The sequence below is a fragment of the Lagenorhynchus albirostris genome, chromosome 9 (genome assembly GCF_949774975.1).
Source record: "Lagenorhynchus albirostris chromosome 9, mLagAlb1.1, whole genome shotgun sequence".
Lineage (NCBI taxonomy): Eukaryota > Metazoa > Chordata > Mammalia > Artiodactyla > Delphinidae > Lagenorhynchus > Lagenorhynchus albirostris.
The window spans coordinates 37,608,264-37,624,522 of NC_083103.1; the positions used below are offsets into that span (position 1 = coordinate 37,608,264).

At 47.3% G+C, this 16,259-nt stretch overlaps 2 protein-coding genes across 2 annotated transcripts; one reads left to right on the plus strand and one right to left on the minus strand.

The window, feature by feature from the left end:
- Nucleotides 1-1,107: 1,107 nt before the first annotated feature.
- Nucleotides 1,108-4,319, minus strand: LOC132525957 (serum amyloid A-2 protein-like). The gene is made up of 4 exons (XM_060159557.1): nt 4,232-4,319; nt 3,813-3,904; nt 1,770-1,908; nt 1,108-1,379 (listed from the first exon to the last, which is right to left on the minus strand). Exons 1-4 carry the CDS (start codon nt 4,234-4,236, stop codon nt 1,217-1,219), a joined length of 399 nt encoding a protein of 132 aa, XP_060015540.1. The 5' UTR covers nt 4,237-4,319; the 3' UTR covers nt 1,108-1,216.
- Nucleotides 4,320-13,370: 9,051 nt separating this feature from the next.
- Nucleotides 13,371-16,058, plus strand: LOC132525960 (serum amyloid A-2 protein-like). The gene is made up of 3 exons (XM_060159560.1): nt 13,371-13,461; nt 15,367-15,505; nt 15,896-16,058. The coding sequence occupies exons 1-3, from the start codon at nt 13,374-13,376 to the stop codon at nt 16,056-16,058; spliced, it is 390 nt and encodes a 129-aa protein (XP_060015543.1). The 5' UTR covers nt 13,371-13,373.
- The last annotated feature ends 201 nt before the right edge of the window (nt 16,059-16,259 follow it).

Sequence of the window (16,259 nt, forward strand, 5' to 3'; positions counted from 1 at the left end):
CTTTGCGGCATGTGGATCTTCCCGGACTAGGGCTCGAACCCGTGTCCCCTGCATTGGCAGGTGGATTCTTAACCACTGTGCCACCACAGAAGCCCCTGTTCCCCACTCTTTAAAGTGTTAGATCATTTTACTTCTTGGAATCTCTAATCTGAAAAAACTAAACACCAAAACCAAATTTTTATCCAAGGAAGAAGGTTATTGGTTTCTCTAGGAATTTGTGATTTATAGAGTCACTCATAATTCCTGTGCTCTAACAGGCCCAAACCCCTTTTATTAGACACCGTTTTCCTCAGTAAGAAGTAACATGCTGGGACTTCCGTGGCAGTCCAGTGGTTAAGACTTGGAGCTCTCACTGCCGTGGGCCTGGGTTCAATCCCTGGGGGGAGAACTAAGATCCCACAAGCCATGCGGCATGACTGGAAAAAGAGTAACATGCTGCTGGCTTTCCTCTGTTGGGAAGGGTCCAGGGAGGGAAAGTGACTTCTTCTCAAGGACCTGATACATATCCAATGCAATACAAAACCTCCTGATACTTAATCTTGATGGCGTCCCTATGCCTCCGTTTCTGGACATGTTTATTCCTGGACACTTGCATCAGGCAAGGAATATAGAGTGAAGGGAGACAGCGTTGGAGGCACTTCTGGATGGCACAGACAGAAATTGGTTCATAGATGGATTTGTAGGTGTTGCTGAGAGATGAGCAGAAGATCAAGGTGCAGCTGCTGGAGCAGGATTCCACGATCCAGTCGTCCCGAGGCTGTGTCCCCTGCCCGCACACAGACACCACTGAGGACGCACTAAGGGCACTAGACCCCAGGGCAGAGAAGCTGACAGGACCCTACTGCCAGGGAGTGAAGAGGCCTGAATACAGAAGGGCTTAGAAAGAGCACCACTGTAAAAAGAGGGGCCTGGAGGGGAGCGGGTCTGATTAGGGGAAGGGGTGGAGCAGGGTGTCTGCCCTGTATGATGCTGAGATTGTGGCCCCGACACCCAAGACACAGGCACAGACTCGGCCTTCACGTGGGTGTCCAGCCATCACCCCTTGGGAACAAACAGGCTGTCCTTATATCAAAGAATAATACACGGTTTTCAACATTCAATCTCTTAAGCATTTATTAGATCTGCTGGCTTCTGTGGACAGAGAACTCACTAGCTCAGCGTCCCTGCCCTTGGGGGCTCACAGCCCCGTCGTCTCCTGAGCAGAGTGAGAGGCAGCTCAGTACTTGTCGGGCAGGCCAGCAGGTCGGAAGTAATTGGGGTCTTTGCCGCTCCGGCCCCATCTATTGGCCAACTGGTCGGCCTCCGAGTCCTCCCGTCCGTGGCCACTGTCTCCATGCTTAAAAAGGTCTGTGACTCTCTGAATATTCTCCCTGGCATCGCTGGAATGGAGGAGGGCAGGTAGGGGATTACTCCAGGGCTGACGAGCAACAGCCCACCCTCCCCATCTCTCCTCTTTCCAAGGAATCGAGGACTCTGACAGGAGCTAGGAAAGAGGGAATGAAGCCTGAGGCTGCCCGGGCTCAGCCCACCTCAGCCCTGCGGGTCCCCTTATGCTGGGTGAACAGCACCCATGGGGGAGGCTTGGGAATCGTCTGTCCCACCAGCCTTGCTCTGCTCTTCAGCCACTCAGACCCCACACAGGACACAGAGGGTGAGGGTGGATAAGAGGAGGAGAGGCCACAGCCCTACAGGAAGTTCTCCAGGGCTTGGCCCCTCCTGGCTGTCCGAGGCTCTCACACCCATCCCTGCATCCTCAGGGCCCCTGGTACCTGATCACTTCAGCAGCCCAGACGCCCCCAGGTCCCCTTTGGGCAGCGTCATAGTTGCCCCGGGCGTGAAAGTACTTGTCTGCATCTTTGTACCTGGATTCTTTCATGTCAGAGTAGGCTCGCCACATGTCTTTAGCCCCTGGGAGGAAAGCACATAGAGAAAGGATTATCAGGTGGACAGAAAACTGTGACACACCTTAGGGAAGAATCAAGGAATGAAAAATCTTCCACTGACTCAGTTTCATCCTGTGGCTATAGCACCATGAGTGCCATAGATTGAGCAGAGCATTCTTTGTGTCTAGTTTCCTGCTCCTGGTAACTCGAATGAGAGTCGTTATGGGGGGAGGGGCACAGCTGCGTTGGACCTGGTTGTCGGGCCCCTACGATGCTGTCTCTGGACTGCATCTCATTTAGGGCTCTATGTGATACGTTTAAGGAGAGAAGGGAGCTATCTTTATAGGGCAGGATTCCTCAGCTTCATACTATTGACATTTTAAGCCAGATAATTCTTTGCTGTTCAGGGCTGTCCTGGGTATTGTAACACGTTTAACAGCATCCCTCACTTTTACCCACTAACAGGCAACCTATTCCCCAAGTGTGACAACCAAAAGTGTTTCCAAACATTGCCAGATATCTCCAGGACACAAAATTGCCCTTGGCCCCGAACCACTGTTATAAAAGGAAGCCGCATAGGATGAGATCCAGGGGATTTGGGTGAGTGAGGAGGTGACATGGAGGACAGATTCTGAGAAAGGGGCAGACATGCAGCACCTCTGCCCTGACGCCTAAGAAATGTATTCCTGCTTCGCGAATGCACTCAATGTGACTTGATTCCCCTGCCTGTTAGGCACGTGAATGGCATCCTGAGGACTTTCTAGTGGACGGTATTGATGACGTGGGCTGCCTGAGGAAGCAAGCCCTCGAGCAGTGGGTCTTTGCCTCAGCCTGGTTACACCTTCCAATCAGCTGGGGAGGTACTGAAAGTCCCATGAGACCTACCTCACAGCCCAGGCCAGTTACCTCACACTCTCTGGGGTGGGTCTCAGGCATCAATAGTTTTCACTGCTCCCCAGGTGAATCCAACATGCAGCTGAGATTGATAAGCCCCTAGCTTGAGGGAGTGGCACTGGGACAAGTCTGCCCAGCAAGAGCTGTGGCCTCGTGCACAGCTGGGTTCAAACTTCTGTCCTGCCACCTGCTGACTGGCACTTAGTCCCTGGGCAGCAGACTCGGCTGCTCTCAGCCTCGGTTTTCTCCCCTTCAGATGGGGGGAGATGCCTCCCTCACGGAGGTATTCTGCAGGTAAGTAGGTGACCACCTGTCCCAGCCTAACCAGAACTGCACCTGTTTTCCTGGAACTGCCCCAGTTAGCGTTGAAAGTGTCCTGGAAAAGTCCTCAGACCTGGGCAAAGCAGGAGAGTTGGTCACCCTGAAGTGCATATAAGGGCCGAGTTCCTACCGGAAGCTTGAGATATGTTATTAGGTTCCCCACCCCGGTCGCACACGGGTTTTTTTGTCAGTTAAAAGGCTATAAAAGGGTAGGAAACAGACTGAACAGGGACAGTGTCACTGAGTATAGGAAGCAGGAGCAAGAGCTAAGCTGAAGGTCCCTGAATTATCCAATTAGGAAATGGAAGGTAAGAAGGAAGAGAAGAAGAAGAGAGGAAGGAAGGAAGGAAGAGGGAAAGGGAGGGAGGAAGGGAGAAATGAGTGGAGGGAGAGAAGAAGAGAGGGGAAATAGATGGATAGCTTCCATCCTCCTTCATGCAATTGGTCTGAGGGAAATGCTGTACCATTTCAAGACTTATTTTATGTCTTCCATTCAAACTTCCATTTCAGCTGGGAATGATGACTGTTCTTTCTCTAGTGACTGATCGACATAAATCCTGTGGTTTTCAATCTGTCTGAAAAAAAGCTCCCCAAACACCTGGCACATTCTACCACATAGGGCAGCACCGCCTAAGACAGTAGCTCCAACCCTTAAGAGCGCTCATGGTGAATCCCAGAGGCCCATGGGTGTCATCCCCCCTCCACCAGCCTTACCTTCATAAGCCTCACCAAGGAAGGAAAACCATCGGCTGTGGACTCCCAGCACCAAGGAGCAGAGAATGAGGCCTGTGAAAAGCTTCATTGTGCTGAAATGAAAGGAGAGGGTCAGGGAGACACGGACAAGCCTTGTACACCCACTTTGGGATTTGTATGTCGAGGAGAGCCCGGCTGTTCTTTCCACTTGTTCTCATTAGACTCTCAGTGGTCCACCTAGGCAATATTGCAGTAGGACCTCACTCGGAGCCACTAGCCCTCAGCTCTGAACCCACCAACCCTGAACCCAAGCCTGTCTAAGAGGTCACCAAGGTGTGTATGGTGGAAGAAGAGAGCAGCTGGGACGTAGCTGTGTCTTGCTAAAGCAGCCTGTAATTAATCAAAAAGCATTTCCCATGCACCACGCTGCCAGCACTGACCTCATTCAGCACAAATACAGAAGAGAAGAATTAAAGTAAGTGTTTTCAAAGAAATCACTCCTTGGAGAACTTTCTCACCTGAACCCGGTGGAGCAGACCTGCTGGGGACAGGTGGCTGAATTTATACTGAGCCATCCCTGCTGGGGTCATGGGGTGAGAAGGAAAGCTGGACTGGTGCCTGGGGGAGAGTCCCTGCAGGTCATTTCTCCTACAAAACTGCAAAGGGTAACTTACTGGAGACCAGTGGCTGTCCTCATCCACAGGTCATATTCCGCATTGTGCAACCCTGAGAAAACAGCAAGGCCTGTTCTGCCTGGTGGCCACTGTCAGGGGTGGAGGGGCTGAGGCCTGGGCCACCTGGGCTGTGGAGAAGAGGGTGTGGAGCTCCAGGAAGGAGGCCCCCAGGCTGCTGGCAGGTGTGTGGTTAGAGGATACTCCTCCAGCCTGGACCTTGCTTTCCTGGTCGTTTCCTCAGGATGGTCCCTTCTGGACCAGACAGCCGATGTGTCAGAAATTAAATCCTTTGAACTCACGTGTAAAGCCCTTGAGCTTCAAAACTGACAGGCCACCCCACCGAATGTCGTGGGTGCCCCGAGCACTTTCCACCACTCTGTGTACCTGTGCTGAGCTCTCCGCTCCAGGGCAGAGAAAGCCCTCTCAGCCTCTCAGCCATGCATTTCATATGGGTCAGCACCTATCATGACAACAAAAAAGAGAGGTATTATAAAATAATGAGAGGCTTTTTACTTGATAAAGGTTAAATACCAATAATCTATAGCAGCAGTTCTCACAGTGTGTTCTAGGGAAACCTGAGGGTCTCTTAAGACCCTTTCAGGGGAGTCTGTGGGATCAAAACTATTTTCACAGTAGCACTAAGATATTCTTTTCCTTTTTCATTCTCATTTTTTTCATGAGTGTACTGGGTATGAAATGTTCATTGATATGGTTTGAGATTTCTACATTGCAACTGACCTTTAAGAAACTACCACTTGTCAAGTTTTGGTATCGTATCAAAGAATTGCCTGAATTATCATAAAATGCTATTAAAATGCTCTCCAGTTTTCTACCTATATGTTATATCTGTGTGATGTTGAATTTTTTTCTATACTTCAACCCAAATAATGTATTGTGACAGACTGAGTGTAGGATCAGACATGTGAATCTAGCTATCTTCTATTAAGCTAGATATTTAAAATTTTTCAAAAATGTAAAGCTACTATTTTTCTTATTAATCTTTTTGTTTTGGAAAAAGATTATTTTCATTAAAATATATTACTTATGTTAACAAATGGATTTATTATTGTGTTTTTATTTATTCATTTATTTATTTGACCACTTTTTAGATAATCTGCAAAGAGTTTTTCATAAATTAACTCAATCCTCATAAAACTTCATAACAGCACAATATATTATTGTGTTTTTAAATGCTCAAACATTTTTTCTTTCCAGTGTGTTAAATCCTGATAGAGTCAGGATAAATTAAATTTCTTTGAGGTCCTCAATAAGTTTTCAGAGTATAATGGGACCCTGAGACACAAAAGCTTGAGAATCATTGCTCTACAGCAAATCTTATGTGTAAAGAAGACACTTTAGGTGCATTCTCAAGAAGGCCAAGAAGGAGACATGGATGTCCTCTTCTGATCACCTCAGTTTCACATTCTCCTGGAAGACCTGCCCATTGCTAAGACAAGAAACATGAGGACAATAAAAATGGAAGAGAAGAAATGAAACTATCATTATTTCTAAGTGATGCAAGCTTTTACGTAGAGAACCCATCAGAATCAAATGGCACACTAATGAAGCCATTAAGAGAATTCAGTGAGATTGCCATGTTTCACATAAAAAATCAATTGTGTTTCTCTACACCAATTCTTTTTGTGTTGTTTTTTTGGCTGCGTTGGGTCTTCGTTGCTGCCCGCGGGCTTTCTCTAGTTGCAGCGAGCTGAGGCTACTCTTCAATGCGGTGCATGGGCTTCTCACTGCGGTGGCTTCTCTTGTTGCAGAGCACAGGCTCTACGTGTGCAGGCTTCAGTAGCTGTGGCTCGCGGTCTCAGTAGTTATAGCTCGCGGGCTTTAGAGCACAGGCTCAGTAGTTGTGGCACACGGGCTTAGCTGCTCCACGGCATGTGGGATCTTCCCGGACCAGGGCTCAAACCCGTGTCTCCTGCATTGGCAGGCGGATTACTGACCACTGCGCCACCAGGGAAGTCCCAACACCAATTCTTAACAGTTAAAAAAATACAATACAAAATAGTACCAAAAACATTAACTATGTGAAACATGGCAATCTCACTGAATTCTCTTAATGGCTTCATTAGTGTGCCATTTGATTCTGATGGGTTCTCTATGTAAAAGCTTGCATCACTTAGAAATAATGATAGTTTCATTTCTTCTCTTCCATTTTTATTGTCCTCATGTTTCTTGTCTTAGCAACGGGCAGGTCTTCCAGGAGAATGTGAAACTGAGGTGATCAGAAGAGGACATCCATGTCTCCCTCTTGGCCTTCTTGAGAATGCACCTAAAGTGTCTTCTTTACACATAAGATTTGCTGTAGAGCAATGATTCTCAAGCTTTTGTGTCTCAGGGTCCCATTATACTCTGAAAAATTATTGAGGACCTCAAAGAAATTTAATTTATCCTGACTCTATCAGGATTTAACACACTGGAAAGAAAAAATGTTTGAGCATTTAAAAACACAATAATATATTGTGCTGTTATGAAGTTTTATGAGGATTGAGTTAATTTATGAAAAACCCTTTGCAGAGTATCTAAAAAATAGTCAAATAAATAAATGAATAAATAAAAGCACATTAATAAATCCATTATGTTAACATAAATAATATATTTTAATGAAAATAATCTTTTTCCAAAACAAAAAGATTAATAACAAAAATAGTAGCTTTACATTTTTGAAAAATTTTAAATATCTAGCTTAATAGAAGATAGCTGGATTCACATGTCTGATCCTACACTCAGTCTGTCACAATACATTATTTGGGTTGAAGTATACAAAAAAATTCAACATCACACAGATATAACATATAGGTAGAAAACTGGAGAGCATTTTAATAGCATTTTATGATAATTCAGGCAATTCTTTGATACGATACCAAAACTTGACAAGTGGTAGTATCTTAAAGGTCAGTTGCAATGTAGAAATCTCAAACCATATCAATGAACATTTCATACCCAGTACACTCATGAAAAAAATGAGAATGAAAAAGGAAAAGAATATCTTAGTGCTACTGTGAAAATAGTTTTGATCCCACAGACTCCCCTGAAAGGGTCTTAAGAGACCCTCAGGTTTCCCTAGAACACACTGTGAGAACTGCTGCTATAGATTATTGGTATTTAACCTTTATCAAGTCAAAAAGCCTCTCATTATTTTATAATACCTCCCTTTTTTGTTGTCATAATAGGTGTTGACCTTTATGAAATGCATGGCTGAGAGGCTGAGAGGGCTTTCTCTGCCCTGGAGCGGAGAGCTCAGCACAGGTACACAGAGTGGTGGAAAGTGCTCGGGGCACCCACGACATTCGGTGGGGTGGCCTGTCAGTTTTGAAGCTCAAGGGCTTTACACGTGAGTTCAAAGGATTTAATTTCTGACACATCGGCTGTCTGGTCCAGAAGGGACCATCCTGAGGAAACGACCAGGAAAGCAAGGTCCAGGCTGGAGGAGTATCCTCTAACCACACACCTGCCAGCAGCCTGGGGGCCTCCTTCCTGGAGCTCCACACCCTCTTCTCCACAGCCCAGGTGGCCCAGGCCTCAGCCCCTCCACCCCTGACAGTGGCCACCAGGCAGAACAGGCCTTGCTGTTTTCTCAGGGTTGCACAATGCGGAATATGACCTGTGGATGAGGACAGCCACTGGTCTCCAGTAAGTTACCCTTTGCAGTTTTGTAGGAGAAATGACCTGCAGGGACTCTCCCCCAGGCACCAGTCCAGCTTTCCTTCTCACCCCATGACCCCAGCAGGGATGGCTCAGTATAAATTCAGCCACCTGTCCCCAGCAGGTCTGCTCCACCGGGTTTTATGTGAAACGTTACCTTGTTTCACATAAAAAATCAATTGTGTTTCTCTACACCAATTCTTTTTTTGTCGTGTTTTTGGCTGCGTTGGGTCTTCGTTGCTGCCCACGGGCTTCCTCTAGTTGCAGCGAACGGGGGATACTCTTCAATGCGGTGCACAGGCTTCTCACTGCTGTGGCTCTCTTGTTGCAGAGCACAGGCTCTAGGTGTGCAGGCTTCAGTAGCTGTGCCTTGCGGGCTCAGTAGTTGTAGCTCACGGGCTCTAGAGCACAGGCTCAGTAGTTGTGGCACACGGGCTTAGTTGCTCCACAGCATATGGGATCTTCCCGGACCAGGGCTCAAACCCGTGTCTCCTGCACTGGCAGGCGGATTACTGACCACTGCGCCACCAGGGAAGTCCCAACACCAATTCTTAACAGTTAAAAAAATACAATACAAAATAGTACCAAAAACATTAACTATCTAGGGAAAACTTTAAAAATACACAAATATTTACAGAGAAAATTTAAGTTTGTTAAAGGATAAAAAGTGGGGGATGTATGTCATGTTCATGGAGAGGATGTTTTGACTTAGTAAAGGTATCAGTTTCCTTGGATTAATTTATAAATTCAGTGCAATGCTAATCAAAATTCCCCGTGGAATTCTTTTAGGGACACACCAGATTTGTTTTCTATAGATGAATAAAAGTCCATGAATAAGTAAATTAAAAAAAATAAGGACCAAGAGGAGACATGCACTGGTCTCTAAGATGCGTGATCTTGGGATTTACCCCAAGGGGGGAGACAACTGTGACTGCTGTCTCTGTCTTTGGGCCAGAGGGCATCCCCAGGGACCAAGAGAACTGAGAGATGTTTGCAGCACCAGTTATGTCCAGAATAGGCACCAGAGAAGTAGAGCCACACAGCTTTGAAGATCGTCCTTAACCCAGATGTGGATGAAACAATTTCACATCAAGCAATGGGTACCCATGGAGAAGTGTGTGTACCATCCTCCGTCTCACCATCCTACAGGCAATGTTAAAATGGTGTTGGACTGCACCCGGGAACGGTTCATGAGAGATGTGGCAGAGATGGTGAGGACCCAATGGGCGCCCGATCTCATCCTCCCTGCACAGGCACAAGTAGTGCAGCCAGTGCTCTGTGGCATCAAGGTGACCGGATTGTTCCTTGAGGTGTGGTGCAGACCGGGGAAAGAAGAGTGTGAACAGTGGATGGAACACACTGGGGATGTAGGAATGGAAGCTTCCGTGGGATGGATGCAGGCAGGTGGCGGAGGACAGAGAGAGTGCACTTTTTGGGTTGTGATTGTGGAGTGGCAGGCTGGGGACAAAAATGTGTAAAAGCCGAGAAAAGGAGGCACTTGCACTCTGACTGACAAGAACTCTAGAACATAGTTGAACCTGCCGTTGAGGAGTTCACTAGGTCCTTGACCATTCTGCAGAGGAGGAAGAGTGGACCGCTGGGTGTGGATTGAGACCGGAGACATTTAGGTAGAAGAGTAGAGATTACAGGGATTTACAACAAGATAAAGCAAGCCAGGCAAGGATCCAACATCCACTGACAAGAGCTTCATACAGCCTGGCTCATCTGACAGCAGCGAGATGCCCGAGCCACTCCAAGGATGCCTCAGAAGTTGTGTTAAACATGTTTTTCCATTCTGTATCTGTGTTTTTGATGCTTTCACATCCTGGGGCCTCCCTGCCCCTGGAGGGACTGCTTCTCCCAGAGGTAGCCAATTCTTACAGATTAGTAAACTAACCTGTGATAGTAAAGTAACCTGTGAGTGAGCCTTTCAAATACAAACCAACCAATCCAGAGCTCACACTTCAACCACCTCCTTCATTGCGCCCTCACGCTCTGGGCCACTATCCACCTGCCCTGATCACAGCAGAGCCAGGTACCAGACAACTAGGAACCAGCCCCTATGCCGAGCGAGAGCTGAAAGTGTTCACATGAGCCAGTCCTTAACCCGCTCACTGTGCCTCACTGGTCCTCCCACAGAAACCACAATAAAGGCGTTTGTCACGTTTTCTGCCCCTCTCTCTGTCCCCTGGCCCACCCTGGGTGCTTCCTCGTGTGGCCACCCCTTGGTGTGATGTGCCCCCTTCTTTGGGGATCTGTGAGTAACAAACTTCTTTTTCATGGCAGTTGTCTCCCGATCTGTTGGCCTTACCATCACAGTTGTCTCCCCCCTTGGGGTAAATCCCAAGATCACGCATCTTAGAGACCAGCGTATGTCTCCCCTAGGCCCTTATTTTTTTTAACTTACTTATTCATGGACCTTTATTCATCCATAAAACATAAATCTGTTGTGTCCCTAAAAGAATTCCACGGGGAATTTTTGATTAGCATTGCACTGAATTTATAAATTAATCCAAGGAGAACTGATATCTTTACTAACTCAAAACATCCTCTCCATCAACATGACATACATCCCCCACTTTTTATCCTTTAACAAACTTAAATTTTCTCTGTAAATATTTGTGTATTTTTAAAGTTTTCCCTAGATAGTTAATGTTTTTGGTACTATTTTGTATTGTATTTTTTTAACTGTTAAGAATTGGTGTTGGGACTTCCCTGGTGGCGCAGTAGTCAGTAATCCGCCTGCCAATGCAGGAGACACGGGTTTGAGCCCTGGTCCGGGAAGATCCCACATGCTGTGGAGCAACTAAGCCCATGTGCCACAACTACTGAGCCTGTGCTCTAGAGCCCGCGAGCTACAATTACTGAGCCCGCGAGCCACAGCTACTGAAGCCTGCACACCTAGAGCCTGTGCTCTGCAACAAGAGAAGCCACCGCAGTGAGAAGCCTATTCCCCGCATTGAAGAGTAGCCTCAGCTCGCTGCAACTAGAGAAAGCCCGCGGGCAGCAACAAAGACCCAACGCAGCCAAAAAAACAACACAAAAAGAATTGGTGTAGAGACACACAATTGAATTTTTATGTGAAACATGGCAATCTCACTGAATTCTCTTAATGGCTTCATTAGTGTACCATTTGATTCTGATGGGTTTTCTACGTAAAAGCTTGCATCATTTAGAAATAATGATAGTTTCATTTCTTCTCTTCCATTTCTTATCGTCCTCATGTTTCTTGTCTTAGCAACGGGCAGGTCCTCCAGGAGAATGTGAAACTGAGGTGATCAGAAGAGGACATCCATGTCTCCTTCTTGGCCTTCTTGAGAATGCACCTAAAGTGTCTTCTTTACACATAAGATTTGCTGTAGAGCAATGATTCTCAAGCTTTTGTGTCTCAGGGTCCCATTATACTCTGAAAAATTATTGAGGACCTCAAAGAAATTTAATTTATCCTGACTCTATCAGGATTTAACACACTGGAAAGAAAAAATGTTTGAGCATTTAAAAACACAATAATATATTGTGCTGTTATGAAGTTTTATGAGGATTGAGTTAATTTATGAAAAACCCTTTGCAGAGTATCTAAAAAATGGTCAAATAAATAAATGAATAAATAAAAGCACATTAATAAATCCATTATGTTAACATAAATAATATATTTTAATGAAAATAATCTTTTTCCAAAACAAAAAGATTAATAACAAAAATAGTAGCTTTACATTTTTGAAAAATTTTAAATATCTAGCTTAATAGAAGATAGCTGGATTCACATGTCTGATCCTACACTCAGTCTGTCACAATACATTATTTGGGTTGAAGTATACAAAAAAATTCAACATCACACAGATATAACATATAGGTAGAAAACTGGAGAGCATTTTAATAGCATTTTATGATAATTCAGGCAATTCTTTGATACGATACCAAAACTTGACAAGTGGTAGTTTCTTAAAGGTCAGTTGCAATGTAGAAATCTCAAACCATATCAATGAACATTTCATACCCAGTACACTCATGAAAAAAATGAGAATGAAAAAGGAAAAGAATATCTTAGTGCTACTGTGAAAATAGTTTTGATCCCACAGACTCCCCTGAAAGGGTCTTAAGAGACCCTCAGGTTTCCCTAGAACACACTGTGAGAACTGCTGCTATAGATTATTGGTATTTAACCTTTATCAAGTCAAAAAGCCTCTCATTATTTTATAATACCTCTCTTTTTTGTTGTCATGATAGGTGCTGACCCATATGAAATGCATGGCTGAGAGGCTGAGAGGGCTTTCTCTGCCCTGGAGCGGAGAGCTCAGCACAGGTACACAGAGTGGTGGAAAGTGCTCGGGGCACCCACGACATTCGGTGGGGTGGCCTGTCAGTTTTGAAGCTCAAGGGCTTTACACGTGAGTTCAAAGGATTTAATTTCTGACACATCGGCTGTCTGGTCCAGAAGGGACCATCCTGAGGAAACGACCAGGAAAGCAAGGTCCAGGCTGGAGGAGTATCCTCTAACCACACACCTGCCAGCAGCCTGGGGGCCTCCTTCCTGGAGCTCCACACCCTCTTCTCCACAGCCCAGGTGGCCCAGGCCTCAGCCCCTCCACCCCTGACAGTGGCCACCAGGCAGAACAGGCCTTGCTGTTTTCTCAGGGTTGCACAATGCGGAATACGACCTGTGGATGAGGACAGCCACTGGTCTCCAGTAAGTTACCCTTTGCAGTTTTGTAGGAGAAATGACCTGCAGGGACTCTCTCCCAGGCACCAGTCCAGCTTTCCTTCTCACCCCATGACCCCAGCAGGGATGGCTCAGTATAAATGCAGCCACCTGTCCCCAGCAGGTCTGCTCCACCGGGTTCAGGTGAGAAAGTTCTCCAAGGAGTGATTTCTTTGAAAACACTTACTTAAATCTTCTCTTCTGTATTTGTGCTGAATGAGGTCAGAGCTGGCAGCGTGGTACATGGGAAATGCTTTTTGATTAATTACAGGCTGCTTTAGCAAGACACAGCTACGTCCCAGCTGCTCTCTTCTTCCACCATACACACCTTGGTGACCTCTTAGACAGGCTTGGGTTCAGGGTTGGTGGGTTCAGAGCTGAGGGCTAGTGGCTCCGAGTGAGGTCCTACTGCAATATTGCCTAGGTGGACCACTGAGAGTCTAATGAGAACAAGTGGAAAGAACAGCCGGGCTCTCCTCGACATACAAATCCCAAAGTGGGTGTACAAGGCTTGTCCGTGTCTCCCTGACCCTCTCCTTTCATTTCAGCACAATGAAGCTTTTCACAGGCCTCATTCTCTGCTCCTTGGTGCTGGGAGTCCACAGCCGATGGTTTTCCTTCCTTGGTGAGGCTTATGACGGTAAGGCTGGTGGAGGGGGGATGACACCCATGGGCCTCTGGGATTCACCATGAGCGCTCTTAAGGGTTGGAGCTACTGTCTTAGGCGGTGCTGTCCTATGTGGTAGAATGTGCCAGGTGTTTGGGGAGCTTTTTTTCAGACAGATTGAAAACCACAGGATTTATGTCGATCAGTCACTAGAGAAAGAACAGTCATCATTCCCAGCTGAAATGGAAGTTTGAATGGAAGACATAAAATAAGTCTTGAAATGGTACAGCATTTCCCTCAGACCAATTGCATGAAGGAGGATGAAAGCTATCCATCTATTTCCCCTCTCTTCTTTTCTCCCTCCACTCATTTCTCCCTTCCTCCCTCCCTTTCCCTCTTCCTTCCTTCCTTCCTCTCTTCTTCTTCTCTTCCTTCTTACCTTCCATTTCCTAATTGGATAATTCAGGGACCTTCAGCTTAGCTCTTGCTCCTGCTTCCTATACTCAGTGACACTGTCCCTGTTCAGTCTGTTTCCTACCCTTTTATAGCCTTTTAACTGACAAAAAAACCCGTGTGCGACCGGGGTGGGGAACCTAATAACATATCTCAAGCTTCCGGTAGGAACTCGGCCCTTATATGCACTTCAGGGTGACCAACTCTCCTGCTTTGCCCAGGTCTGAGGACTTTTCCAGGACACTTTCAACGGTAACTGGGGCAGTTCCAGGAAAACAGGCGCAGTTCTGGTTAGGCTGGGACAGTTGGTCACCTACTTACCTGCAGAATACCTCCGTGAGGGAGGCATCTCCCCCCATCTGAAGGGGAGAAAACCGAGGCTGAGAGCAGCCGAGTCTGCTGCCCAGGGACTAAGTGCCAGTCAGCAGGTGGCAGGACAGAAGTTTGAACCCAGCTGTGCACGAGGCCACAGCTCTTGCTGGGCAGACTTGTCCCAGTGCCACTCTCTCAAGCTGGGGGCTTATCAATCTCAGCTGCATGTTGGATTCACCTGGGGAGCAGTGAAAACTATTGATGCCTGAGACCCACCCCAGAGAGTGTGAGGTAACTGGCCTGGGCTGTGAGGTAGGTCTCATGGGACTTTCAGTACCTCCCCAGCTGATTGGAAGGTGTAACCAGGCTGAGGCAAAGACCCACTGCTCGAGGGCTTGCTTCCTCAGGCAGCCCACGTCATCAATACCGTCCACTAGAAAGTCCTCAGGATGCCATTCACGTGCCTAACAGGCAGGGGAATCAAGTCACATTGAGCGCATTCGCACAGCAGGAATACATTTCTTAGGCGTCAGGGCAGAGGTGCTGCATGTCTGCCCCTTTCTCAGAATCTGTCCTCCAGGTCACCTCCTCACTCACCCCAATCCCCTGGATCTCATCCTATGCGGCTTCCTTTTATAACAGTGGTTCGGGGCCAAGGGCAATTTTGTGTCCTGGAGATATCTGGCAATGTTTGGAAACATTTTTGGTTGTCACACTTGGGGAATAGGTTGCCCGTTAGTGGGTAAAAGTGAGGGATGCTGTTAAACGTGTTACAATACCCAGGAGAGCCCTGAACAGCAAAGAATTATCTGGCTTAAAATGTCAATAGTATGAAGCTGAGGAATCCTGCCCTATAAAGATAGCTCCCTTCTCCCCTTTAAACATGTCACATGGAGCCCTAAGTGAGATGCAGTCCAGAGACAGCATCATAGGGGCCCGACAACCAGGTCCAACGCAGCTGTGCCCATCCCCCCCATAACGACTCTCATTCGAGTTACCAGGAGCAGGAAACTAGACACAAGAATGCTCTTCTCACTCTATGGCACTCATGGTGCTATAGCCACAGGATGAAACTGAGTCAGTGGAAGATTTTTCATTCCTTGATTCTTCCCTAAGGTGTGTCACAGTTTTCTGTCCACCTGATAATTCTTTCTCTATGTGCTTTCCTCCCAGGGGCTAAAGACATGTGGCGAGCCTACTCTGACATGAGAGAAGCCAATTACAAAAATTCCGACAAGTACTTCCACGCCCGGGGCAACTATGACGCTGCCCAAAGGGGACCTGGGGGCGTCTGGGCTGCTGAAGTGATCAGGTACCAGGGGCCCTGAGGATGCAGGGATGGGTGTGAGAGCCTCGGACAGCCAGGAGGGGCCAAGCCCTGGAGAACTTCCTGTAGGGCTGTGGCCTCTCCTCCTCTTATCCACCCTCACCCTCTGTGTCCTGTGTGGGGTCTGAGTGGCTGAAGAGCAGAGCAAGGCTGGTGGGACAGACGATTCCCAAGCCTCCCCCATGGGTGCTGTTCACCCAGCATAAGGGGACCCGCAGGGCTGAGGTGGGCTGAGCCCGGGCAGCCTCAGGCTTCATTCCCTCTTTCCTAGCTCCTGTCAGAGTCCTCGATTCCTTGGAAAGAGGAGAGATGGGGAGGGTGGGCTGTTGCTCGTCAGCCCTGGAGTAATCCCCTACCTGCCCTCCTCCATTCCAGCGATGCCAGGGAGAATCTTCAGAGAGTCACAGACCTTTTTAAGCATGGAGACAGTGGCCACGGACGGGAGGACTCGGAGGCCGACCAGTTGGCCAATAGAATGGGCCGGAGCGGTGTAGACCCCAATATCTTCCGACCTCCTGGCCTGCCCAGCAAGTACTGAGCTGCCTCTCACTCTGCTCAGGAGACGACGGGGCTGTGAGCCCCCAAGGGCAGGGACGCTGAGCTAGTGAGTTCTCTGTCCACAGAAGCCAGCAGATCTAATAAATGCTTAAGAGATTGAATGTTGAAAACCGTGTATTATTCTTTGATATAAGGACAGCCTGTTTGTTCCCAAGGGGTGATGGCTGGACACCCACGTGAA

Coding starts and splice junctions, on each gene's coding strand:
- LOC132525957 (XM_060159557.1), bottom strand. Junction 1,909..3,812: donor CCTTGGTGAGGCTTATGAAG/GTAAGGCTGGTG, acceptor CTTTCCTCCCAG/GGGCTAAAGACATGTGGCGA. Junction 1,380..1,769: donor TGGGCTGCTGAAGTGATCAG/GTACCAGGGGCC, acceptor CCTCCATTCCAG/CGATGCCAGGGAGAATATTC.
- LOC132525960 (XM_060159560.1), top strand. CDS start 13,374: ATGAAGCTTTTCACAGGCCTCATTCTCTGCTCCTTGGTGCTGGGAGTC. Junction 13,462..15,366: donor CCTTGGTGAGGCTTATGACG/GTAAGGCTGGTG, acceptor CTTTCCTCCCAG/GGGCTAAAGACATGTGGCGA. Junction 15,506..15,895: donor TGGGCTGCTGAAGTGATCAG/GTACCAGGGGCC, acceptor CCTCCATTCCAG/CGATGCCAGGGAGAATCTTC.